At 54.9% G+C, this 26,893-nt stretch overlaps 1 protein-coding gene across 2 annotated transcripts in view; it reads right to left on the reverse strand.

Annotated features, from left to right (window-relative positions):
* The window catches only part of CFAP99 (cilia and flagella associated protein 99), a 44,004-nt gene that overhangs the window by 2,531 nt on the left and 14,580 nt on the right, over positions 1-26,893 (reverse strand). The window contains exons 3-14 of one of the 2 annotated variants that reach the window (XM_030801020.1): positions 23,837-23,981; positions 22,692-22,786; positions 18,002-18,114; positions 15,930-16,107; positions 12,097-12,177; positions 11,842-11,913; positions 10,830-10,901; positions 10,496-10,584; positions 9,502-9,706; positions 2,914-3,055; positions 2,520-2,671; positions 1,549-1,754 (exon numbers count right to left, since the gene is read on the reverse strand). In XM_030801020.1, coding sequence (XP_030656880.1) covers positions 1,549-1,754; positions 2,520-2,671; positions 2,914-3,055; positions 9,502-9,706; positions 10,496-10,584; positions 10,830-10,901; positions 11,842-11,913; positions 12,097-12,177; positions 15,930-16,107; positions 18,002-18,114; positions 22,692-22,786; positions 23,837-23,981 — 1,550 coding nt within the window. Of the gene's footprint in view, positions 1-1,548; positions 1,755-2,519; positions 3,056-9,501; positions 9,707-10,495; positions 10,585-10,829; positions 10,902-11,841; positions 11,914-12,096; positions 12,178-15,929; positions 16,108-18,001; positions 18,115-22,691; positions 22,787-23,836; positions 23,982-26,893 lie in introns of both variants that reach the window. The other variant, XR_004027270.1, reaches the window with a different exon arrangement.

Here is a 26,893-nt window from a genome sequence, read left to right on the forward strand (position 1 = left end):
TGGCCCTTGATCCTTCTGATTGTATGTATTGTTCCCTGCTGGCTTTGGCATCCGTGGACCTCATAGCCTTAGGGTATTTGCATGTGCTGTTCCCTGTCTCCACCACTCTTGTCTGACTGTCCAGGTTGCCCCTGAATTTGTGGCCCGGGGCTTGAGTGCATGCCTGAGCCCGCTCTAACTTTTTTAGCAGGAGGTAGACCTTTGGAGGCACCCTGACACCAACCAGGCTGCATCTGAGCTCTGCCAGGCCATGGCCAGCAGCTAGAAGTGATGAGCTGTCCAGGTGTGTGCCACCTTGGGGAGCTGGTGGGCAGCCAGCCAGCCCTGAACAGCACCAGCAGCGGTTGCCCTGTGCCTCCTCTGAATTGCAGCCAGAGCAGCAGACCCTCCAAAGACCAACAGTGAAGGGTTCTCTTCCATCAGCAATGATTAGTCCTTCCTTCTGTCCGCCCCGTCATCCATCCCACCCAGTCCCACTCAGAAACTTTCTCCGGAGCCCTGTATGCCAGGCTCTGAACAAGGCTCTACTACAACAGCTGGGCCTCCCTGGGAACTAGGCCAGGGTCCAGGGGACATGCCTGCCCATGTCTGACCTGGCTGCCAGGGGACAGCCACAAGGGGCTAAAAAACATCACCAGACTGTCCCCTAAACAAGTAAAAAGGCATCTGCATGTGTGTGCATGCACACGAGCTATCTGCAACCCTCAACTGGATCCTGGTTTAAAACGAAAACAAAAAGTTACAGCAACAGTCTTTTAAAAATGTTAGCCAGGCTGGGCTCACACCTGTAATCCAGCACTTTGGGAGGCCAAGGCAGGCGGATCACGAGGTCAGGAGTTCGAGACCATCTTGGCCAACATGGTGAAACCCCAACTCTACTAAAATACAAAAAGTTAGCTGGGCGTGGTGGCGTGCGCCTGTAGTCCCAGCTACTCGGGCGGTTGAGGCTTGAACCTGGGAGGCAGAGGTTGCAGAGCTGAGATTGCGCCACTGCACTCCAGCCTGGTGACAGAGCAAGACTCCGTCTCAAAAAACAAAAACAAAAAAAACAAAACAGTTGGCCAACAGTCTTTGGACACCTGGAGAAACGTGAAAAAAGATGAGATATTTAGATGACATTGGGAATTTTTGTTCCATTTTCTATTGGTGTCAGGGTGCTGTGGTTTTATTTAGGACGATCTGTTTTTTAGAAGCTGTATGCTGAAGTGTAAAGTGTCTGATTCCTGCAACTACTTCCTAATGCTTCTGCAGACATAAATAGGTAGCTGGCTACGTGAAGCACATATGGTGAAAGGTTGGACCCATGAGCTGGGTGCAAAAATGACTGCATCTAGGTCATGGCATCTGAGCCATGGATGCAGAATTTTGCACCATTCCCATGTGCCTGGAAGTCACCTAATACAATAATAGGGGTCGGGGAGTTCCGGCAAGGGAAGTTCCTGGGCAGGAGGGTGGTGGTGGTTTCTAGAAAACCCACCCAGGAGGGTGCAAGGCAGGCTTACTGCTCCCTGCCCACCCAGAGGCACCCTCCCCGAACTCAGGACCAACCTCAAGGCTGTGGATCTCCCCATGGCTGCACGGCACAGCGAGATCTGCTCCACCGTGTTCTGCAGTTCCTGGCTCTTCATGCGCTTGCCCTGAATGATTTGATCCCGCTTTTCTTCCTCCTTGCGCCGCTGATTCTCTTTGAGCAGGGCCAGCCGCTCTCGCAGCTCCACTACGGACATCTCTCCTTCCAGGCCGTAGCCAGGGATCTGTGGGGTGGTAGGGGAGGCCCCAAGCTGGGAGCTGTGCTGGGCCCTGATGCTTCCCACCAGGATCCCTCCCCTGTTCCATGGGCCCACCCCTTGCCCACCTTCCCTCTGCTTCAACACTGCTTATGAAACATGCCTCCAGCCTCTCCAGCCTGGGCTCCGCTCTGCAACGCTACACCTTGTGTGGGTCTGCACATCTCAGCTGGACTGAAGCCCCTCCACTGTGGCAAGTCCCAGATGGAGCTCATGACTATCTCCCCAGCCAGGCTTCTGGGCCCAGGGCAGACAGCTGTTTGCGCTCCCCATGGCCTTGGGGCTGGGCCAGGCCCTGCAGCTGGCTCCCCACACTCCTCTGAGGCCTGGCCCCTCATCATGCCTTCTCACACGGGCTTCCGGCAGGCCCTCCTCAACCTCCTGCTCCATCCAGCCTTTGAACACCTGCGTTCTCCCTACACTGCCCTTTCCACCCTGGCCCTCTCTCAACAGGCAGCTCCTAAGTGGTCTCCTCTGTGAAGCCCACCTTGGCCACCCCCAGGAGTTACAGAGGACTGGCTAAGCGTCTGCCTCGCCCGCAGGACTGTGAACTCTTAGAGCCGGACCCAGGCCCGTGGCACGTGGGCGTTGAGTCACGGAGGGTGGCGGGCCAGGTTTCAGGTGGTGCAGGACCCACCTGTGGCTCTGGTGGGAACCCTGAAAACTGCCTCTCATGGCAGTGCCAGCGTGGAGGCCCCTGAGGCATGGGCCCGTCCGGGACTGCGTCCTCACCTGGGTCAGGTCCACGAGCTTGCCCTTGCGCGTGGGCTGCGTCTCGAGTGCGCGCAGCTGGGAGATGAGTTCACGACGGCGCTGGTGCTCCTCCTGGGCCGCCTGCGCCCTGCGCTGCAGCAGCCCCCTACTCTCCTCGATCGCCTCCTGAACTTGGGGGCCAAGCCAGGAGCTGAGGTGGCCGGTGGGTGGCAGGGCAGGCACTGGACAGGGAGGCATCTCCCCCGGGGTTCCCTAGCCAGGACTCTGGCCTCAGTGCGGCCACCTGGGAGTGCCTCCCTCAAGGGGCCCCTGACCCTGGACAGCCATAGTAGCTCACTCAGGAAAGGGTGGCAGCCCAGCACCCGAGTGGGGAAGAGTGGGGCCGGGCCAGTGACATCTGGCTCCTGACTACCTGTCTGCTGTCGGCCCTTCACGAGCTTCGTCTGGGCCGCCTTGGCGTTCTTCTGCCCCTCTATCACCTGCTCCACCAGCTCCTTCCTGGACCTGTCCTCCTGGAGCCGTCTCTCTGCGCGCTGCAGCATCAGCTTGGCCATCTGCTCAGACAGTGGACCTGCCACGGTGAGTGGGGCTGCTCCGGCTTCCCTGCCTGGTCCCGCCCCGGCCCAGGGCGCAGCATGAGGTCTGAAGGTGGACCCAGTCCCTGCCCTTGAATCACCCCAGAACCCAGGTCTAAGCCCATTTGCTCCTGGCGGTGCTCTGGAAGTGGGGCCTGCGGGGAACTTCCACCTTACGTCCCCTCCCTTCCTCCCAGCGTGGTCTTGGGGGGAACCTTCTTGCATTTGAAGCCACCCAGTTTGTGGTACTTTGCTGTGGTAGCCCTAGTGACCCAGTGCATCCAGTAGCAACGTAAGCTGTTCACAGTGGAGGGAACCAGGGTAGGGGGCCCGGGGTAGGGGGGACATGGAATACCCTGTACTATCTTTACGGCTTTTCAGTAAATTTAAAAATTGTTCTGAAATAAAAAAATTACTTTAAAAGTTTCTTTAAAAACTTGGTAATACGTTGTGTGGAAATACGAGGTGAAGAAAGTGGGCACCAAAAAATACCAAAAGTCCCGTCTGAGTCAACCAGACAATGAGCAAAGAGAGCAAAGAGGCGGTCCACACCGGCCCTCCCCGCCAGCCACAGCGGCAGGGGCCATGGCAAGGAGACGGCTGGGCGCCTCGGGCCGGGAGTGCAGAAGAGGGCGGCAGTGCCTCCTGGCTCTTTGGGAACGTGGAACCAGGGAGGCAGCAGCAGTCCACAGAAAAGGCTCCCGCTTGGGAGTGAGACACACAGGATGCTAAGTTCTGCCTCTGCCACCCTGGCAGCTCCCTGGCAGCTCCCTGGCAGCGGACAAGTCTCGGGCCTCTCTGGGTTTCAGTTTCTTTGCGGGGAAATGAAGATGGCCACGCCCACCTCCTCAGGTGCACTGGGTGCAGGGCCAGCACCTAGCAAGGGCCCAAGAAACAGTGTCCCCATCAGCCACAGCACCAGCCTCGGCACGGAATAGGGAGTCGGCAGAGAGGAATGAGCAGGGGAAGAAGGAAAAGAGGCCCACAGGCGGGGAGAGGTGGACAGGGATAGGTGTTTGGCAAGCGATGAGTGTGTGGTCACCTGGCCAGGCTCACAGTAAGGAGAGGGTTCCCAGGCAGTAAGCAGCAGAGAGAGCAGCCTGAGGGCCTGAGTCCAGGGTCACATGCCTGGCTGGGTCCACTCAGACATCAACCTTGGACCCGCGGTCCTGCCTGCCGTCACTCAGGGGCCAGGGGCAGCCACATGCATCCTTGGGCCTGCTGTGAACGTCCCACCAGGTTTCCTACACATCCCCTCCTCCTTCCTGCCACAGAGCATGGCTCACACCGGCTGCTCACTGAGCTCGCACCAAGCCCATGCTTTCAGTTACCTGCACTGGCACCTTCAAAATTAAAATGAAGGTAGAACACATGGAACAGCATTTCTGTGGCCAGAGTCAAGTGGAAAAAAGATGCAAGTGCTGCCTGATGAAACAATCTGCCTGAAGACTTCGGTAAAATGTACTCAGGGCCAGCTGCAGCGGCCAACACTTGTAATCCCAGCACATGGGGAGGCTGAGGGGGGAGGATTGCTTCAGCCCAGGAGTTTGAGACCAACATAGTGAGACCCTGTCTCTACAAAAAATACAAAACTAGCCAGGCCTGGTGGCTCATGCCTGTGGTCCCAGCTACTCAGGAGGCTGAGGTGGGAGGATCATTTGAGTCCAGGAGGTTGAGGTTGCAGGGAGCCATGATTATGCCACTGCATTCCAGCCTGGGAAACAGAGCAAGACCCTATCTCAAAAAAAAAAAAAGTATTCAAAGAATGATTACCCATGACAACCAAAACATGAAATGTCATTCCTCACCCAGGAGTTTAGTGATGATACTAGTACAGCTATTCTGGGTAAATTTCACAGTGACAACAGATTAAAAAACAAGTTATTGGCCGGGCACGGTGGCTCACGCCTGTAATCCCAGCATTTTGGGGGGCCAAGGCAGGCAGATCACCTGAGGTTGGGAGTTGGAGACCAGCCTGATCAACATGGAGAAACCCCATCTCTACTAAAAATACAAAATTAGCCAGGCGTGCTGGTGCATGCCTGTAATCCCAGCTACTCAGGAGGCTGAGGCAGTAGAATAGCTTGAACCCAGGAGGCAGAGGTTATGGTGAGCTGAGATCGCACCATTGCACTCCAGCCTAGGCAACTAGAGTGAAACTCCGTCTCAAAAACAAACAAACATTTTTTTGTAGACACGGGGTCTCACTATGTTGTTCAGGCTGGTCTCAAACTCCTGGGTTCAAGTGATCTAGCCGCCTTGGCCTCCCAAAGTGCCATGATTACGGGTGTGAGCAACCGCATCCAGCCATAATTTTAAAATATATCCTTTTCCAGCCCCATTGCTAGAGTACCTTAAAACTGGTGACTGTAGGCCAGACATGGTGGCTTATGCCTATAATTCCAGCACTTTGGGAGGCCGAGGCAGGTGGATCACGTAAGGCTGGGAGTTTGAGACCAGCCTGGCTAACATGGCAAAACCCCATCTCCAAAAACAAAACAAAACAAAACAGGTAACTGTTGGAAAAAACAGAGAAGCACCCAGATAGGGAACTCGATACTGGCTTCTATGAGGCACAGAGGTTCCTTGGAGAATAACTGAGTCTGTGTCTTAAGCAGAGAACATTCAGGCAGACCCCAAACATCTCTCCTCTCAATGGAAAAGATGCTTCCAAAGGCTCTCAAGCAGTGCCCAAAGTTCAGAGGAGGAGCTGAAAGGGTGCCCATGGGTCGGGTTGTGGTACTAGGACCTCAAGCAGAAACAAAAGTTATAGTTCATTAAAACACATTGAGGCTGTAAAAGCAATCAGTCCAATATGAGCTGCATAAGAAAAACTAAAATTCTTTTTACTTCAAATATTTAGTGCCATCTAATCTAGTTAATTTAGTAAGAAAAAATATTAGTCACATGAATGCATGTAGCTAGACATCTAGACCAGGAGAGAAGCCTGAGAATCCCTGTGTAACCTGGTGTGAGAAGAGTGGCATTTTCTTTTTTTAATTTGAGACAGAATCTCACTCTGTCACCCAGGCTGGAATGCAATGACATGATCTTGGCCCACTGCAATCTCCACCTCCTGGGTTCAAGTGATTCTTGTGCCTCAGCCTCCTGAGTTGGTGGGATTACGTGGGTGTGCCACCACACCCAGCTAATTTTTGTTTGTTCGTCTGTTTGTTTTTTAGTAGACATGGGGTTTCACCATGTTGGCCAGGCTGGTCTCGAATGCCTGACCTCAGGTGATCGGCCTGCCTTGGCCTCCCAAAGTGCTGAGATTACAGGTGTGAGCCACCACACCCAGCCAAGAGTGGCATTTTCTAACTCCAAACACAACACAAGAAAAGACTTAAATTTGAAGACATAAAAAGAATATTTGCATGGCAAACACACATCATAAACCTCATATACAAAGTCAAATGACAAACTGGAAAAGAAGCAATCTGCAACAATCTATTATAAAGGATTATTTTTCCTAACATATAAAGAACATTAGGCTGGGCGCAGAGGCGCATCTCCATAATCCCAGCATTTTGGGAGACTGAGGCAGGTGAATCACTTGAGCCCAGGAGTTAGAGACTAGCCTGGGCAACATGGCGAAACCGTGTCTCTCCTAAAAAGGTGGTGCATGCCTGTAGTTTCAACTACTTGGGAGGCTGAGATGGGAGGATGGTTTGAGCCTGGGAGGCAGAGGTTGCAGTGAGCTGAGATCATGCCACTGCACTCCAGCCTGGGCGACAGAGTGAGACCCTATCTCTAAAAAGAAAAACTGTGGCCGGGCGCAGTGGCTCACGCCTATAATCCCAGCACTTTGGGAGGCCGAAGTGGGCAGATCACTTGAGGTCAGAAGTTTGAGACCAGCCTGGCCAACATGGTGAAACCTCGTCTCTATTAAAAATACAAAAATTATCCAGGCATGGTGTTGTGCATCTGTAGTCCCAGCTATGCAGGAGACTGAGGCAGGATAACCGCCTGACCCTGGGAGGCAGAGGTTGCACTGAGCTGAGATCAACCCACTGCACTCCAGCCTGGGCGACAGAGTGAGACTCCGTCTCAAAAACAAAAACAAAACAAAGAAAAAACAACAAAAAAAGAAAAATTGCTAAGAGAGTAGATTCTAAGTGTTCTTATCAGGAATATGTATGTGAGATAATGCATATGTTACTTAGCTTGATTTAGCCATTCCACAATGTATTTGTATTCCAAAAATCACGTTAGGCCGGGCATGGTGGTTCACACCTGTAATTCCAGCACTTTGGGAGTCTGAGACAGGTGGATCACTTGAGGTCAGGAGTTTGAGACCAGCCTGACCAACATGGTGAAAACCCATGTCTACTAAAAATACAAAAAGTAGGCTGGGCGTGGTGGCTCACGCCTGTAATCCCAACACTTTGGGAGGCCGAGGTGGGTGGATCACGAGGTCAGGAGTTCAAGACCAGCTTCACCAAGATGGTGAAACCTCATCTCTACTAAAAATACATAAAAAGAAATAGCTGGGCATTGTGGCACGCGCCTATAATACCAGCTATTCAGGAGGCTGAGGCAGAGAATTTCTTAAACCCAGGAGGTGGAGGTTGCAGTGAGCCATGATCATGCCACTGCACTCCAGCCTGGGCGACACAGCGAGACTCTGCCTTAAGAAGAAAAAAACAAAAAACAAAAAACAAAAATTAGCCAGGTGTGGTGGTGCTCGCCTGTAGTCCCAGCTACTCGGGAGGCTGAGGCAGGAGAATTGCTTGAACCCGGGAGGTGGAGGTTGCAGTGAGCCAAGATCATACCACTGCACTCCAGCCTGGGTGACAGAGCAAGCTTCCATCTTAAAAAAAAAAAAAAGTTATATATCATAAATATATTCAATTGCATTTGTTAAGTTAAATAAATAAAGAACCAAAAAAAAAAAATGTCAGGGAAATGGAGGTCAAAAGTGCAATAGAAAATGGACAAAAGACATGGACAGACGGTTCATAGAAATAGACACAGAAATCACTTATATATGTGGACATTTGCCCAAATTCACTGATAAATAAATGAGATGCAAATCAGAACTATACCAAGATACTATTTCTCACCCATGAAATTGGCACAAATTCACGAATTCTGCCTGGTACACTCTGTGGCGGGGCATGCGGATCAGACCCCTCTCACACTTTGGGGTAGTGAAGATGGTAAAAGTACCAGGCAGATGATTGGCCATATTCAGTAAAACCACGCATCCCAAATGGCAAGGACTCCTGCGTATCCAGTTACTCTTTGGTGTGACATTTGAAAATGTAACTTCCTCTAGAAGTTTACCCTGAAAATCCGGCTCTGCAAAGGTGAAAGCCTTGCACATTATTCTTTGCAGATAAAGCAAGGTGTGACCTTTTACATAACAAAAAAGGGAAGGAAAAAGTATGTATATACAAGTGTGTTATTTGCTTCGAAAGACGGGGAAAGGTAATCCAGAAATTAATGAAAGGAAGGACCGACAAAGGAAGGTGGAAATGGGTTGTAAGTTACAGACTTACAAGAGGTGAGACTTCTCTGAGTCTAACTTTTCATATTGTTTAGACTTCATTTTTGTTTGTTTTTTTTTTTTTTTTTTTTTTTTTTTCTCTTTTGGAGGCAGTCCACGTCTCACCGCTCCTCTGCATTCTGCCCAGCTTCGAGTACTGGGACCAGGTGGCAGGTATGTGGCCATTCTGATCTGATCCGCCCGGCTCCAGCTGGACAGCGTGACCACGCGCCGCCTTTTTTTTTTTTTGGAGTTACGCCTTGCCAGGATGGTGCATGATCCCTCACTGACCTTCCGGGCTCAAGTGATCCTCCCACCTCAGCCTCCTGAGTAGCTGGGACTACGGGCACGCACCACCATGCCCGGCTAATTTTTGTATTTTTTATAGAGACGGAAGTTTGCTATGTTGCTCAGGCTGATCTTGAACTTCTAGGCTCAAGTGATCTTCTGCCCTTGGCCTCCTATAGTGCTGGGATTACAGGTGTGAGCCACCATGCCTGGCCTGGGCTTCATATTTTTTTAAAAAAGTAAAAAGGAAAGAAAAGGCAAACCTTAAAATTGAATACAGACACAGATGAAACTATCAAAAGAAGCAATCTGAGTGACCTTTGATCCAGTCCCTGACCTCAGGCCTGCAAAGGGAAACGTCCCAGGAGAGAGTGTACAGGCCGGCCTCCTGGGGCTGAGGCTCCCCGCTGGTCCAGGCCACTGGGAGGCCCACTGGAAGGAGCAGACACTCTCGGGGAACACAGGCTGAGCGTGCCCACCTAGGCAGTGTGTCCTTCGAGGAGGAAGAGGAGCCGGGACCGACACATCAGTAGCTTCTACGGGGGTGCTGTGGACACTCGGCTCCACTGCCAGCCCTGGTCCTGCAGCTCCCAGTGGGCACACAGCTCAGCTGGCTGCCCCATGCCCGGCTGCCCTGCATGGCACCCACCTGCTCCTTCTGCTGCTCCACTCTCTGCTTGTTCTCTTGCATCAGGCTCTGCCGGGCCAGGATGGCCTCCTCATGGCTAAGCTTCCCTTGCAACCGCCGGCACTCGCTTGCAGCCAGCTGCTCCTCCCGGTCCTTCGCCTGCATCTTCTTCTGCCACTCGAAGAACTCAGAGAAGTCCCCAGCCCCGTCCACGAGCTTATCAACCCTGGGCAAAGAGGGACAGAAGCACAGCTTGGGGTTCCTCCCGTGACAGAGGCTGCTGGGTGGCCACAGGTTTTCCTGGGGGCCCGTGGCTGCACAGGCGTGGGCTGCTACTCCTGACACCCAGCTGCGTGGCCTGCCCTTACTCCTACCCCCAACCTGCCGTCCACCCATCCCCTGGTCCCTCTTCCTGTGCATCCACCCATCATCCCCAATCACCCACCCCTCCCTTCATTTACTTGTTTGTCTACCCTCACTCTGTCCAACTGTCTGTCCATCCACCAACCCTGTGTCCATCATCTGCCCATGCATCAACCTTCTGTCCTCTGCTGGCCTGGCCACCATTGCCCCTGTGCACCATCTGTGCGTCCACTCCACCATCTGTTCAGGCACCCATGCTCCCCCCACAGCCTGACTTGCAGACAAGGAAAGACACGACCACACCGTGTGGGATACGCACAGGGGTTTGCAGCCCTGGTGGTCTAGGAGATGGGGTCATCAGGAAGGGGTCCAGGGAGGAGGTAACCCCAAGGGAGGTTTGGGGTGGGTCGGGCCTTTGCTAAGTCCCTCCACCCCCATTCATGCCCCTCACTGAGCCGGCATGATCTTTGTAAGATGCACCTGGGACCCTGACACAGTCCTGCTTGTCGCCCCTGCCGCTGCAGGACCACAGCCTGTTGTGACCCCCGAGTCCCTCTCCACTGAGCTGCCCAGCCCCCAGGCCCCTCCTCTGGGCCTTTGCTCCCAAGGGTGATGCTGTGGAAGGCAGGTGGGGGGGCCTGCCGCCCTTCACCTCTGCAGCTCCTGCTCCACCTGCCGCTGGTACAAGGCCCCTTCTCGCAGGATGGCTGTGGTGTTCAGCTTGACCAGGACGTTGTTGGGCTGCGGGATTGGGGACTGGCTGTTGTGGGGGCTTGAGAAGACCCTTGGGAGCAGCAAGTGCCCCTCCTGCCCTCGTGCCCTTCACACCTGCCCCCTGCCCAGGTGCTTCCCTCTGCCCCAGGGTGGGGCCGTCCTTGGGACTCTAGGTCCCCCAGCTCAGGTCATCTGAGCCTCTAGGGGCAGAAAAGGTCTGGAGGGGTGGGTGCCCAGGGAGAGCAGCCTGACCATCCAGGAGCACCCCTCACCCTATAGAAGGTCAGCTTCGGAGTCTTTCGGATTCGGGGTGGGAATTGAAGCTGCAGCTGCTGCTTGGAGCCCTGCAGGAGTCAGGGCAGAGCTGGCCGCCTGGCACCTGTGCCTGCTGGGTGCCCCCAGACACACACCAGGTGGATGCTGGCCCAGCACCCTGGGGAGGCCTGGCTCACCCCTCTTTATCCTCCCCCCAGCTGCCTATTCATACCACCACCCCAGGTCAGGATCTCTGTCTTCCAATGCCCCCCAAGCCTTGCTGTGGTTCCACCCAGGCTGGAACAGGGAGGGTGCAGGGCCTGTAGGCCTGGGAACAGTGGTTCCCAGTCAAGACAACTTGGCCTCAGGGCTCAGTGACCATCTCCTCAGCCACCCCCAGAGCTGGGGTCTGGTTGTCCCCCATGGCCTCTCCCCAAGCCTGTCTGCTCCCGGCTCAGCCTCCAGCTGCTTTGCCAACACACCCCAGGGTGGGCACCGCAAGCTGCAGTGAGGGGAGTGGCTGCAAAGGCCACCCCTCTGAGCACTTGGCCATTGCAGCCCGGCGGCATGCACCATACAGGCTGCCCACCCCGGGCCTGCCCTCACGGTGGGACCCTTGCCACCCAGCGGGGCTGTGCTTCTGAGTGAGCCCCACCAGGCACAGTCTCTCCTGTCTTCGTCACTTTGCTTTTTCTTTATTGGCAAACATACCTGGGTTTGTTTTTGTCTTACAGAGGCATGAAATGCTCGTCACGGAACATCTGGAGACACCCAGAGGCAGCACCTGCAGGTGCTTTCCCGTGAGCTTCCTCCCGGGGGATGTGGGTGCGCGTCTACACCCGCCCGCTTAGGGACCACACCGCAGTGGGCTCAAGGCGCACTTTCCCAGTGCTACTGGGAACCCGCCCCTCCCCGGCCCTCAGTGGTAAAAGGCTACATAAGTGGTCACTGTGATGCCGTTGGGAGGAACTTTCTGATGGCTTGAAAGATGGCACCTCGATGATGGGTCTTGAGAGAGGTGGGCGGTACCTGCACTGGCTCCCTGCAGGACCTGGGCATGGCGCAGCGCAGTTCCTCAATGTTTGCCCTCAGCAGCAGCTCCTGCCACAGTGACACGGCGGTTCCAGTCCCACCAGCCTCTGCCCAGTGTCCTCCAGGCCGTGAGAGGACGAACTTCCACCCAGCCTCCCCCTCTTGCCTCCTCCTCCCTCTCCCCACCTCACCTTCCCTTCACACATCCCCCACATGGGGTGTCTAGGAAGGCAGGGGTCGCACACAGCTCACCTCGGCCTTTCGGCGGTTGTACCTCTTGACCGTCTCCAGCTGCTGCTGCTCCTTGGGTGGCTGGTAGGTGCTCTGGGGGACCTGTTGAAGTGGTGGGAGGAAAAGCCTGTGGTCAGAAGCTGCGAGGGGGAGGGGGCCTAGAAATGTCAGGGCTGACAGCTTGGGGCATGTGGGTGAAGGGGAGGGTGGTGGCGGCCTGCACTGGAGGAGAAACAGGGCTGGAGCTAACACCACTGGGTGCTGGTGGGTCAGCGTTGGAAGTAAAGGGAAGGAGGTCAGGCTGGTCATTGGCGTGGGGTCTGGAGCTTGGCCTGGGATGGGGTGGGTGGGGTAAGACATGAGCTCGCAGTACTGAGGGTGCACCATCGGCCAGCATGGGATGGCCAGGGTGGGTAGGAGCAAGAGGGGGAGGCAGCCAGCTCCCTTGACACTGGGAGACAGGCAGAAGGTGGCTGCCTGGGCAGGAGAGGCTGGGAGAATATCACGGACCCCTGCAAAGTAAGCTGTCGGGAGGCGACACTGCAGAGGCCAGGGCGGCTGGACCATATCCCCAAGTCCAGTCACAGGAGGCTCCGATAACATGGCCGGAGCTGTGTCCATGGAGGAGCAGGAGGGGCCAGCCTAGATACCCCTGAGCTCCAGACTGCTGTGTCTACCCTCCTAACTCCATGTCTTCTTCCCTGCACCTCTAACAGTCATGGCAAATCAACTCGTCCAAACCTGAAACCCTCATCTTCCTCAAACCAGCCCTCCCTCAGCCTCACTGACCACGACGGCTGTCCAATCCTCACCCATGCCTCAGAGTCCTCCTTGTCACCTCTGTCTCTCACACCCACATCCATCTCCTGCCCACCTGCTTCAAGACATCTCCACAGACTGCCTCTCACCGCCCTCCTTGGCCATGGCAGCTGGAGGGACCCTGTGTTGGTGCCAGCCTGCCTCAATGTGTCCTGTCTCTGCTCCCTCCAGTGGATGTGTGACCAGACCAGTACCCCATCTTCCCTCTTCCCTGCTTCACTCCACTCCAGCCCCTCCTGGCTGCCCTCAAACACTTGAGGGAGGGTGGGCACCGCCCCAGGGCCTTTGCCTGCACCTTGCTCCTGCCCGGGATGCTCTTGCCTGAGACACCCCGTGGCCGACTTGCTCACTTCTGGTTTTTCACTGCATGGCATTTCTCAGGAGGCCTTTCTAGGCCACACAATCCAGAATCACAACTGCTCCAACACTTCTTATCTCCTTTGTCTGCATCCTTTTGTCTCCTCAGCATTTATCGCCAGCTAACGCAACATATGTTTTACTCATCCTGATTTTGTCTGCGTCCCCCACTGAAGTGCATGCTTCATAAGGTCACAGTGCCTGGCATATACTTGGTACTCTGTAACTATCTGTTGGATGAATGAATGAGTGAATTACAATGGGCCCTCAACCCTGAAGGGGAAGGATGTATTAGGCATGGGGCAGGTCAGGGAGGGTAGAGGATAGTTTTAGCACAGCCACCCTGTGGATGCAGAGAAGGTACATGTCCACAAATATCTCACAGATTGTACCGAGAGGCACACAGCTATAGAGCATGGGAGGGCATGGTGAGGGCCCAGGCAGGGGCTGTGCCTGGCAGAGACAGAGAGAGAGAGAGAGAGATGAAGCTAGCAGTATGACCTGAGACAAACACACTGAGCCCTGAGGAGATGGGGTCAGAAATGCTGAAGATTATACAGATGGAGCAACTGTGGGGTTGCTCAGCAACAAGGTCTCTGATCATCCATCCATCATCCACCTCCATCTAATCATCCATCCATCTGATCATCCACTCACTCACCCACCCATCCATCTGTCTATCCATCTATCCATCCCTCTGATCATCCATCCATCCATCTATCCATCCATCTATTCATCCACTCATCTATCTACTTATCCTTCCATGAAGCCATCCCACCATCCATCCATCCATCCATCCATCCATCCATCCATCCATCCACCCACCCACCCATCCATTCATTCACCCACTCATTCATCTACTTACCCATGTGATCATCCATCTATCTATCCATAATCTAATCATCCATCCATCCATCCATCCATCCATCCATCCAGTCATCCATCTATCCATCCACATATCCTTCCATGCGTCCATCTATCTACCAACTCATTCATTCATTCACTCACCCATCCATCTACTCACCCATCTGTTCATCCATCTACCCATCTGATCATCTATCCATCCATCCATTCACCATCTATCATCCATCCATCCATCTGAACTCCATCCATCCATCCATCCATCCATCCATCCATCCATCCAACAGGTATTTATTGAGGTTCTGCTTTGAGCCATGACTAGGTTAGGCATTGAGAATATGGGACAAATAATGGCCAGGTGCGGAGGCTTACGCCTGTAATCCCAGCACTTTGGGAGGCCGAGGTGGGCAGATCACCTGAGGTCAGTTAGGGACCAGCCCGGCCAACATGACAAAACTCTACCTCTACTAAAAATATAAAAATTAGCCAGGCGTGGTGGCCAGTACCTGTAATCCCAGCTACTTGGGAGGCTGAGGCAGGAGAATCACTTAAATCCAGGAGGCAGAGGTTGCAGTGAGCCAAGATCGTGCCACTGCCCTCCAGCCTGGGTGACAGAGCGAGACTCTGTCTCAAATAATAATAATAATAATAATAATATAATAAAATGAAATAAAAAGAGAATATGGGACAAATAAGATGGATGATGTCTGCTGGAGTAGGCAGACAATAGGCAGGCCCACAAATTACTAAACAACTCTAAACTCCAATTCGGTGAAGAAAAGGAGCCAGGATCAGTGAGAAGTAAACTAAGTGAAGGACCTGACATATCTGAGGGGTTCATGAAAAGCCTCTCTGGGAAGAGGGATTTTAATGAGACCTGAAGGATGGTGGGAGTGGGGCAGGACTCTGGGGCCTCCCAGCACCATCCCCTTCCCCTCCCATATAGCCCTTAGTCCTGTTGCAGAACCATGTTGGTTCTGGGAAGCTCAGTCCATTGCTGGTGCTTGGGATAGACCCCATGACCAGTCAGGACATTATATTTCTGATCACAGTGATCAATTCAAGGCAGGCATGAGACCTAAGCTGGTCCAGTCAGACTTTTCCAAAGAATTCTTGGCGCCAGGTGTCCTCTCATGCATGTATACCATGATGGTATAGGTGGTGGCAAATGAGAATATTTTGCTATAATCAGGGAAGTCAGCCCAAAGATGAATTAGACTTACAGAGGAGACTAGGACAGAGAGCCACAGAGAGGCAGAGCTGGAACACTGGTCACGTATGCCTGAAGCCTATCCTACTTCACTCATGAGGGTCAGCCCATGCTCTATTGTCTAAGCCAGTTTGAACTGCATTTTTCTGTTATTTGCAATACAAAGCATCCTGACTGATAAGTCAGCAGTGGGGAGAGAAAGAAAGAGAGAGGAAGAGTCTCTTGGCCTGCCCAAAGACTATGCTGTCATCTACACATCATACTTAATGGGGAGGGGGTGTTGCATTACACCAGAGTTAAAAGTGGGCTCCAAGCTCCAACTCCAGATAGGTCGGAGCCCCATGGCCTGACAGCTCCACTCAACACCTACTTATAGGACCACAGTGCGTGGAGTGTGGGAACCCACTGGGTGGGCTCCGGGTCAGCTGGGTTTCCCTCTCTGTGGGGAGTGGGGGTGGGGTGGGGTCATTTAGTGTTCCTGATCTGGTCCAGTGCACCCTCAGCCCTGGGGGGAGCCCAGTCCCCCACAGGCCCACACAGTCCACTCTCCTAGCTTGGCCACCCTGATGCCTGCAAGCTGGTACCCGCTGAGAATGCCCACACTCACTGGTCTTGGCTTGGCCATGACTGGGACTGGTTCGGGCGCTGGAATGGTGCGGGGCCTGGGGGCAGTCAGGTTGAATTCCTTGGGCTCTGTGACCTTGGCCTTGGTCTTTAAAGGAGAGGATTGACTGGCAGACACACCCTCCAGGTGGTTGATCAGCTCCTGGACCTCTGGCTGCCATCTTGAAGGCAAAAGTGGAAATGCCTCTTATGGTCACTCCCTAAGGTGTTCAATAAGGCGATGGCCTTTAGATCCAAAGGGCTCCCCAAGCGATTGGGTCCACCTTGGGGTGGAGGTGATAGTGGGATGGATGGCCTCACTTCACGAAGTGCCTTCTACTTGTAGGCACACATACTGTCAACTAAACCCCTGAAACATATACAGACGCAGTCCCCTTGTACAGATACAGGAAACAGGCCCAGAGGCATTGGGCCATGCTGGTGAATGGGGAGCTGGGAGGACAGGGACAGCCCTGCTGCAGGAATCCAGGGGCTCTGAGGACAAGCAGTAGCCAGGACACAGGAAGCCAATCTGGGCTGGAGCAGATGGAAGCCAGCAGTGGAGAAAGGAGCTTTTTGGAAAGGAACATTCTGGAACTACACTGTTGGTGACTCCTGGAAATGGAGCTGTGGCGTCAGGCTGGGCAGGAGCCCAGTTGTTCTTGGTACAGCCTCTGGATGGGGGTGCTCTCGAGCAGGGGTTTGGGAAGGGCCTTGCCAGGCCGCCCAAGTCTGGGGCTCCCCCTTCCATGTCCCACACCCAGCATGGGCACAGCCCACCATCATCAGCCTATCAAGTGTCCTCTTGTGTGGGCTCCCAGGGGGCAGAGGGCATGGCTTGAAATAGCTCCTCCCTCACCTTAAAAGCCATGGTCCGGGGCCCATAGCAAGTGGGGTCTTGGGGGTCTCGCCAGGGCCAGGCCCCAGTGCTCCCAACTTGAGGCAGGTGGGGGAGAGGGGCTGGTCTTAGAGTAGTCAGAGGAAGCCTGAATGGGGGTAGTGGCGCAGGAAGAGGGGCTCACGGGAACTGAGCTGAGCAGCTTCCCAGAGGCAACCCTGCAGGCCCAGGCCATGGGGGCCCCTGGGTGGGCAGTGAGTCCAGCCTGGGGCATAAGGTAGGGGCACCAGCAGGGCCGCTGCTACTCCTTCCTTTGGAGGTTTATCTTGATTGCCAGGAGTGGGCTGGCTGGGACTGGGGACTTCCCCTTGGTAAAGGAACATCTCCAGGGCCTCCTCTCCCCACAGGAACGGCTTCCATCTCCCCTGGGCCTCCAGGTCTTCTGCACACAGCTGGTACCTAAGTGATCTGCTTGTGCCAAAACAGCCTGTCTGTCTGTCCTTAGGAAGACAAAGTGGATCCCTTCAAGTCCTATCAGAGGGGAAAAAACTGGGGGGCCCCTCAGCTGCACTCAGGCCCCAGCAGGCCTCTCCATGGAGCACAAGGCAGGGCCCTAGTGACTGTGCTGACCCCTCTGCCTGGGGGTTCTGGCCTGCCCTGGAGTTTGCCCCAGGTCTGCTGGGGAGGCAGGAGAAGGCAGCAAGGGCAGCATGATGGCAGCAGGCCTCGACACAGCCCTGGGGACCCCAAGAGAGATCTAGACCCCAGAATCTACCAGGAACTGATCTGTGGCTTTCTCAGCTCCCTCCACCCCTACCCCTACTCCGCACTCTTGGGATCTGCAGAGAGGCCAAGGGCCCTGCAGGGTCCCTACAGGACTAGAACCACTGACACAGCCCCAGCCAGCACGTAGGCTCCAGCGCAGAAGGGTCGGCTCCGCCCCATTCACTCAGCCAGTCCTGAAATGGCCTTCAGCCACCCGCCACGGGTCAGCTGCCTGGCATGGAGGGAGCCCAGGCTGGGGCTTGGGCAGCTGGACCATGTTCGTTCCTCTCCCCGAGGCTGTGGGGCCAGCCTGGGACTTGGGGCTTCTCTGAAGCTCTCATCCCAACATGGGGTGATTACTGACGCTCATAGAGCTTCTGGGAGCAGGAAGGGGAACGTGGAGCTCCCATGTCCGTGGAGGCACCTGGAGTGGGGTGCAGATGCCATTCAGGGCCCCCCCCCATCCAGCCTACTTCATCAGGGGGTCGATCCAGTTCTCCTTCACGTGGGCCGGCTCGTAGATGAGGCTCCACTCATCCTTGATCCATGAGCACAGGTGCAGGGGGTTGAAGAAGAACCTGAGGAACTGGGGTGGAGGGGGGCTGTCAGGGGGCCGGAGCCGTGGGCCCAACCCCTCACCAGGCAAAGCCCCCAGCACCCCCAGTGAGCTCCCTGCCCGCAAGGCCCCCAGTGGCTCCCTGCCCCCAAGGCCCTCAGCACCCCCAGTGGCTCCCTGCCCCCAAGGCCACTGCGCAGGATGTGCTTCTGGGACTGTCACTATGGAGCTCTCCTGGCGCTCTGATGCTGGTGCTGGTGCTGGAGGCCTGGATCTTGGCTCCCCTTCCAGCTGGGAGGAGAACAGCCCCCCGGGGTCCCTGGGTGGGCTGCCATGGGGAGGGGGGGTGCCTGAGAAGCTGGCAGCACATCTTCAGCTTGGAGGGCCTTGTCCAGTCAACTTCCCGAAAGCCAGCTGGACGGGGAGCTGAGGGTCCAGGGCTCCATGGTGACGACCCCAGAAGCACATCCTGAACGGTGGTCTTGGGGGCAGGGAGTTGACTTGGGAGGTGGCCGAGGAGGCACGGGCTGAGCGGGGGTAATGGTGGGCAGGATGGCAGCTTCTGTGTGCTGGCCAGGCAGGGCCTGCAGTCACTGCTGTGTCTCCCCAGGGTGGCCAACCTCCCCAGCAGCCTCCCCTTGGGCCTCCACGCCCTTCTCCATGCAGAGGAAACCAGTGATCCTTCTAGAGCCTTCCGCAGCTTCTTCCACCCCCTTTCCCACCCCTTCCCATTTCAGCTCCACGCTGCTACTGCTTCCCGCCTCAAGGGGGCCATTTTCCCCACCCCGAGGCTGGCGTCTCTACTTGCCCCGAGGCTGGGGTCTCTACTTGCCTTCCTTCTGGCCACACCCATTTGGGAGCAGACCTTTTGTGCTTTCCTGAGTCCCCTGGGACAGACTCAGCACTGGTCCCTGCCCCCACCCAATCCCTCCATCTCCAAACCCCATCCCCACACTCAGCGTCTCAGCTGGGCTGCTCCCACCAGGACACAGCCCTGTATTGAGGCCCCCATCCTCACTGGGGTGTGGTGGGGCAGCCCTACCCGGAACCTGCTGGAGTTGGGGTGCGGCTTTGCGGTGGGTCTGACTCCCCCTCTGCCAGCTGGCAGATTCCCTGGAGCCAGCGGGGCCATCAGCCCCCCACAGGTGCCTCAGGGCCACTCCCTGCAGAGTGAGGAGCGCCACCTCCTGGGAGCCACACCATGTCACCGCCCACCACTCCTGACCATGGTGGTGACAGCACCCAAGGTGTGGCCCAGGGGCTTCCCTGGAGAGGCCACAGGGTGGCATCCCAGTAGCTTGCTCCCCTTCTTCAAGGCCCAGGCTGGCCTCTTCCTGGAATCGGGAAGCAGGACCCCAATGGGATGTGCTTGGCCCAGCAGGGCATGGGGTATGGGATGGAGGGAGGCAGTCTCTTGGGCAGCTCCCTTGGAGATTTATGTGGGCTGTTCCCATGGACCTGCCTCCAGAGGCTGTCTGAGTTGGTAAGTGTGCAGGCACCAGTGTTGGGGGCACCACCCTGACCCCAAGGGTGCTGTGCGGCCAGCGCCCCGAATTCCTAGGGAGTCCCTGCAGCAGCCCCTGAGCACTCTGTCCTGGGCTGGCGCTTTGAGGCTCTGCGGGCCGAGATTGATCCAGGGCCACCTCCACCACTGTGGGACCCAGGGCAAGACAAAACATGGATCTTTGTTCATTTTTTTTTTTTTGAGATGGAGTCTCGCTCTGTAGCCCAGGCTGGAGTGCAATGGCGTGATCTCACCTCACTGCAACCTCCGCCTCCCAGGTTCAAGCGATTCTCCTGCCTCAGCCTCCTGAGTAGCTGGGATTATAGGCACGTGCCACCACAACCGGCTAATTTTTTTCTATTTTTAATAGAGACATGGTTCCGTTGGTCAGGCTGGTCTTGAACTCCTGACCTCAAGTGATCCACCCACTTCGGCCTCCCAAAGTGCTGGGATTACTGCGCCCGACCTCAATTATTATTATTATTATTATTATTATTTTGGAGGGGGTCTTGCTCTGTCACCCAGGCTGGAGTGCAGTGGCACAATCACGGCTCACTGCAGCCTCAAACTCCTGGGCTCAAGTGATCCTCCTGCTTCAACCTCTGGAGTGGCTGGAATTACAGGTAAGCACCACCATGCAAGGCTAATTTAAAAAAAATTTTTGGTTGGGTGCAGTGGCTCATGCCTGTAATCCCAGCACTTTGGGAGGCTGAGGCGAGCAGATCACGAGGTCAGGAGATCAAGATCATCCTGGCTAACATGGTGAAACCTCGTCTCTACTAAAAATACAAAAAAAATTAGCTGGGCATGGTGGTGGGCGCCTGTAGTCCCAGCTACTTGGGAGGCTGAGGCAGGAGAATGGCATGAACCCAGGAGGTGGAGCTTGCAGTGAGCCAAGATCACGCCGCTGCACTCCCGCCTGGGTGACAGAGCAAGACTCAATCTCAAAAAAAAAAAAAATTTTTTTTTTGTAGAGATGGGGTTTTGCTATGTTGCCCAGGCTGGTCTCAATCTCCTGGACTCAAGTAAACTTCCAGCTTTGGCCTCCCAAAGTTTTGGGATTACAGGCGTGAGCCACCATGCCCTGCCTGTTTAGCAATTATTAAGAATGTCAAGATAAGCTGGGCGCATTGACTCATGCCTGTAATCCCAGCACTTTGGGAGGCCAAGGCAGGCAGATCACCTGAGGTCAGGAGTTCGAGACCAGCCTGGCCAACATGGTAAAACCCTGTCTCTACTAAAATACAAAAATTAGCCAGGCATGATGGCACATGCCTGTAATCCCAGCTACTTGGGAGGCTGAGGCAGGAGAATCACTTGAACCCAGGAGGCAGAGGTTGCAGTGAGCCGAGATTGCACCACTGCACTCCAGCCTGGGCAACAGAGCGAGACCCCGTCTTAAAAAAAAAAAAAGAATGTCAAGATAGTAATAAAAGAGCAGACACCAGTGCCCTCTTGTTTCCAGGGTTTGGTTTCTGGTTTCTGGGGTTTGGTTTCTGGTTTCCAGGGAAGCTGGCCCCAGCTCAGTCTCCAGGTATCTCCCAGAAAATGCCATCAGTTTTGCTGCTTTTTCATTAAAATGAAGGCCTTGCTTAAGCTAACTATACAAATGTGTATGTGTCATGAATTACTTACGTTTCCGTGTAGATGGAAAACGTGTCATTGATGTGTACAGTGCTGGCTCGGGGCCGCACTCTCCCTCCCTTCACCTGTTAGGTTGGCCGAGGTGCTGTGTGAGTTGCCGGTCCCAGATCTCTGGGGCTGCAATCCCAGTGGGCTCTGCCACTCCAGGTCTCCCACTTCTCCAGGCTTGGAACACCCCCTGAAGAGCTAGCTGCTTCCTTTAAGAGAGACCTCAAAGATCTGGGCCCAAGGACTTTCCCACTCACTTCTCCAGGGAGTGGATCTCCTTGATTGGAAACTGTCCCCTCCAAGCAGAGTATGGAGGAGCAAGCCAGTGGCTAAAAGCCTAGTCTGGGAATTGGCTGCGCTACCCTCTTGCTGTGTGACATTGGGCAGATTACTTATCCTCTCTGTGCCCCAGTTTCCGCAACCCTGGGATGAGTCCCATGTAGGAGCAACCTCACTGGGTCATTGTAAGAATGGAGCAAGAACAGGCACCATGAGTCCGGGGAAACCTGGCAGTCAGGGTGAGCGGGCAGCAGCCAGCAGCGAGCAGCAGGCCCAGGCCCAGACATTTCGGCCCAGAGGCCTGTGTGTGCCAGCTTCCCACGCAAGCGGCCCCAGGCAGTCAGGGGCGTGGGCTCCTGCAGGCTCCCCCTCGGGGTGCCAATCCTCGTAACTGGCCCTGAACCCATTCCCCTGGACCCCTGACGATGCACAGGGAGGAGAGGCTGTTCTGGGCCTGGGGTTTGATTGTGAGTCAGAAGAGGCCCCCCAGGAGCAGAATCGGATTTCCCCAGGACGAAAGCAGCGCATTCACCCACATTAGTCGGTGTGCATTGGGTTTTGTTGTTGTTGTTGTTGTTTCTTTGTTTTTTAGAGACAGAGTCTTGCTCCTTCACCCAGGCCCAAGTGCAGTGGTTCAATCATTGCTCACTGCAGCCTCAAACTCCTGGACTCAAGTGATCCTCCCGCTTCAGCCTCCCAAGCAGATGGGACTACAGACAGGCGCCAGCATGCCCAGCTTGCTACTTCTTTGAAATACAGAAGAAAACCACCAGAGTTTCTTTCATTAAAACCAACCAGAGGTCGGGCGCGGTGGCTCACGCCTGTAATCCCAGCACTTTGGGAGGCCGAGGCAGGCGGATCACGAGGTCAGGAGATTGAGACCATCCTGGATAACATGGTGAAACCCTGTCTCTACTAAAAATACAAAAAAATAGCCAGGCATGGCGGCAGGCGCCTGTAGTCCCAGCTACTCGGGAGGCTGACGCAGGAGAATGGCGTGAACCCGGGAGAAGGAGCTTGCATGAGCCGAGATCTCGTCACTGCACTCCAGCCTGGGTGGCAGAGCGAGACTCCGTCTCAAAAAAAAAAAAAAAAAAAAAAAGAACCAACCAGAACGACGAAAGGTGGGCGAGGATCAGACGGACCTCACCCGTGGGCCTCGTGGCCTGGTGGGCAGGTAGGGGTGGCTCACCTTGCACATCTTATCCACGGGCTGGGACTTGATGATGTTACAGAACAGCTGGAAGCCGAGTTCCTCCAGCAGGAATGTGGCTAGGTAGCAGATCACTAGAAAACAGGGGGTCAGTCAGAGGCTAAGGGACATCACAGGGGCACCAGGGGCATGGCGGGACCGGAGCCGAAGGCCTCCACCGTGTCGGGGTACACAGCCACAGGAAAACCCCCACCCTTCTGGCGCCCACCTGAAAATGACAAGTGAACACAAACAACATTGTCTTAGAGGGCAACGCATTTGTGGTTTCAAAGCACTTTAACAAATAATCCCATCTGATAAGTTCTCAGAATTTGCAAAGACTCCCCAGGTAAAAGTGAAATCATTTTGGACTTGTCAATTCTGAGCAGCTGAATCGTCACCTCAAGCCGGCTAGAATGTGAATAAACCTGGGCCCGAGTTTCCTCCAAGGCAGGAACTGTAACAGGCCCCTAGCCTGCGGTCTGGACGCGCTGCCCATCGTAAGGCTCCAACTGGGTGGAGAGGGGTCGGGACAGGAGCCTAGCTCAGGACTGGCACCAGCTGATCAGCTCAGTCTCCCAGTACCCTACAGCGCTCGCCCCACTCCTCTCCCTTCCTGGAGGGGGCAGCAAGACCCTGTGCAGGGTCTCAGGGCTGCTCCCATCTTCCCCCCAGCAGCACTGGCCACCTGGCTTGCAATGGTCGCCCCGCCCCATGAAAGCAGACGGCTGTCAGAGGCTGCGGGAAGCCCAGGCAGCGAGTCTCTTGTATTTAATCCCCCACAGGACTGTCCAGACCCCAGCCACAGGGTCCATCTTGTCCAAAGGCCTCGGGGTCAGTGGTGGCTAGGGGTCAGCCTACGGAAGGCTCTCGTGTTGTCCAGGCTGCCTTTGGGAGCTGGATGCCCTAAACTGGGGTGGCAGAGCCAGGTCCCTCTGCCCTGGGGCATCAGTTTCCTGTCTGCTAGGTCCTGGCCTGTAAGGACCAAGTGAGGCAAGGAGTCGGGAAGCCTCCAGTGCAAGGGCAGGAACGAGGAGCTGGCCCTGCCCACCCGCTGCCTGCCTGCCCGGCCTTTCCGCAGAGAGCCTGAGTGAACCGTCTCTGCGTCTCTGCGGCCTGGCCCCGGGGACCAGCCGGGCACCTACCCTCGAAGCGGCTGTGGTCAGCCCGCAGGCAGAGTCGGCCATCCTCCACGTAGAAGGCATCCACCACAATGGTCAGCAGCTTCCGGTACTCGAGGCACCCAGACAGCACCTCCAAAACAAAGCCCTGCTTCTGGGGGCTCAGAGCCTGGAAGAGAAACAGCCGGTGGGGGGCCCTGGCTGGGCCGGGAGGAGAGGGCGGCGGTGGGGGGTGGGAAACTTGGGCAAAGGCAGGGGGGGAGTGGCCCCGGGGCTGCGAAGGGCCCGTTAGTGGGGCCCCCAGGGCAGCCGGCAGTGCCTCCCCACTCAGGAACTGGTCCCCAGATTCTCCTGGGCTTTCCAGGTGAGGTCAGGGCAAAGACAGAAATAAACGAAGATGATGAGGCAGTGCAAGGAATGCCACAAGGGACAAGTACTGTGCGGTTCCAGCTAATGAGAACAGGCCGCCGCATCAAGGCAGAGCAGAGAGCGCCAGGGGCCGGCGGGCATGAGAGTCGTCTAATGCAGACAGAGCTTCAGCTTGCTCAGATGAAAAGCTTCTGCAGATAGAGGGCGGTGACGGATGCACAGCAGTGGGAATGTGCCTAACCCCACAGAACTCTACACTGAAAAATGGCTACAGTGGCACATTTCATGTCATGTGTATTTTACCACGATAATATTTTCAAATGAACTCATAAAGGTTTTCAAATGAATGAATTAAAAAATAACCACGATGAATGATGCATGAGCAAGGAACATCTCTGCAAGAGCCTGTCAAGCGTAATCTTAGCTGGGTGTGGTGGTGCATGCCTGGAGTTCGAGGTGGGGCAATGGAGTGGGACCCCGTCTCACAAAGCAGAAGGAATCTCATTGTTTTATTCTGGATTTTTAAATTAGCAGTGAAAATTTCATATATAATATATATATATATATATATATTTTTTTTTTTTGAAGTTTTTGAGACAGGGTCTCACTCTGTCGTCCAGGTTGGAGTGCAGTGGCAGAATCACTGCTCACTCTCGGGCTGCCTTCCCACCTCGGCCTCCTGAGTAGCTGCTTCCCACCTCAGCCTCCTGAGTAGCTGCTTCCCACCTCGGCCTCCTGAGTAGCTGCTTCCCACCTCGGCCTCCTGAGTAGCTGCTTCCCACCTCGGCCTCCTGAGTAGCTGCTTCCCACCTCGGCTTCCTGAGTAGCTGGGACTACAGATGCACACCACCATGCTTGGCTCGTTTTTGAATTTTTTGTAAAGACGGGATCTCACCATGTTCCTCAGGCTGGCCTCTAACACCCGGGCTCAAGCAATCCTCCTGCCTTGGCCTCCCAAAGTGTTGGGATTACAGGCGTGAGCCATTGCGTCCAGCCTCATATGTTTTCTGAACACTTGTATTTTTCTGTGAATTATAATTATTTAATAATTAATTTCACTTACAATGTGTTCTATGATACTGTAAATTATTAAATATAATTGGCTAAACTTTTTTTATTGGGATAACATTTTTCTTAGTCATTTTTATAAGGTCTCTATGCTAAGGCTATTAACACAGCCAAAAATATGATAGTTATGTGTTGTAAGTTTTTAATTTGCCTTTTAACTTTGTATAAAATATTTTTGGGCATATAGAGCATGTAGGAATTTTACTTTTATTTTAGATCAAATCTATCTTTTCCTTTGTGATTTCTTCAGTTGCTTTTTTTTTTTTCTGAGATGGAGTCTTGCTCTGTCGCCCAGGCTGGAGTGCAGTGGCGCCATCTCAGCTCACTGCAACCTCTGCCTCCTGGGTTCAAGCAATTTCCTGCCTCAGCCCCCCGAGTAGCTGGGACTACAGGCTCCAGCCACCCATGCCGGGCTAATTTTTTGTATATTTAGTAGAGATGGGGTTTCACCATGTTGGCCAGGCTGGTCTCGAATTCCTGACCTCAGGTGATCTGCCTGCCTCGACCTCCCAAAGTGCTGGGATTACAGGTGTGAGCCACCCCATCCAGCCCTTCAGCTGCTTTTATACTAAAACAACAAGAGGGTAACGAGCTAACCTGAGGCATTCTGCACAAGCCACATGTGGCTTCAGTTTCCACACAAGTGAACGAGAACAATCTGGGTACTGCTCTGCAAATAGGGCCATTCCCACGCCCTTCTAGCGTCGCCCCTGGAGTGCAGGGGCTGGAGGCCTGAGAACTACAGGCTTCAGCAGCTCTGCCTCTGGGGTTCTGGGTGCAGCCTGGGCTCTGCTAACAAGATATACACTTATGGGAGAAATGGTAGGGGCAAGGTTGGGGGATGCCCCTTTTCCTCAGCTCCCCAGAGCTGGTAGATGCTGGGCTTCCCTTCTGCTCGCCCCTGCCTGTCCCCCCCCATGTGGTGGGGAGCTGCTCCCTGCGGTGCCCTGACCAGCTGGGAGCCGGGACTGACTCAGCATGAGTTCCTCCAGCCCTTGTAACAGCTTTAAGCACAAGGTTCCCCGTGTTAAATTTAAATCCCTTTCTCTTGGGAGCGCCAGGACTGGCTTTTGGGCTCCTGCTGGAATGCCAGCTGGTAGCAACATTCTCCCGGGGACAGCCCTTCGTTCTAGGGCTCCGTTGCGGGTGCCTCTTTATCTTCTCAACCTCCACATATTGGAGGGGGTCAGGGTGCAGTTCCCCTGTGGTGAGGTTTGTTCATTATCCACTTTCTGAGTGATCTCAGCCAGCTTCCAGGCTGCCACATTCTGATTGCCAAACGGATCCCCCAGCCGGCCCTGCTCCCTGAACTCAGAAACCTCCATCCTGCTGCCGCTGGGCCTCTCCCCAATACCAGGGCGGACATCACATGAATGCGTCTGAAACCAGCCTGCTGGGCTTGGCCCAAGCCTGCCCCCGCCAACCTCGTGGCGCAGTAAACGCGGTTCCTTACTCCCAGCGTGTCTCTCGGTCTCTTCCCGGCCCTTTGGCTGGGTGACCCCGGCTGCTCTCCCTGCCTCTCCTCTTGCTCCCCTTCAAGTCTCTTTTTGACCCAGCAGTCAGGGCGAGGCTTCTCAGATGGATGTCGGGTCAGGCGTCTTTCCTCACTGTGGCCAGCGAGGCCCTGCATGGAGATGCCCAGCT

This window comes from Nomascus leucogenys, chromosome 20, assembly GCF_006542625.1.
Source record: "Nomascus leucogenys isolate Asia chromosome 20, Asia_NLE_v1, whole genome shotgun sequence".
Lineage (NCBI taxonomy): Eukaryota > Metazoa > Chordata > Mammalia > Primates > Hylobatidae > Nomascus > Nomascus leucogenys.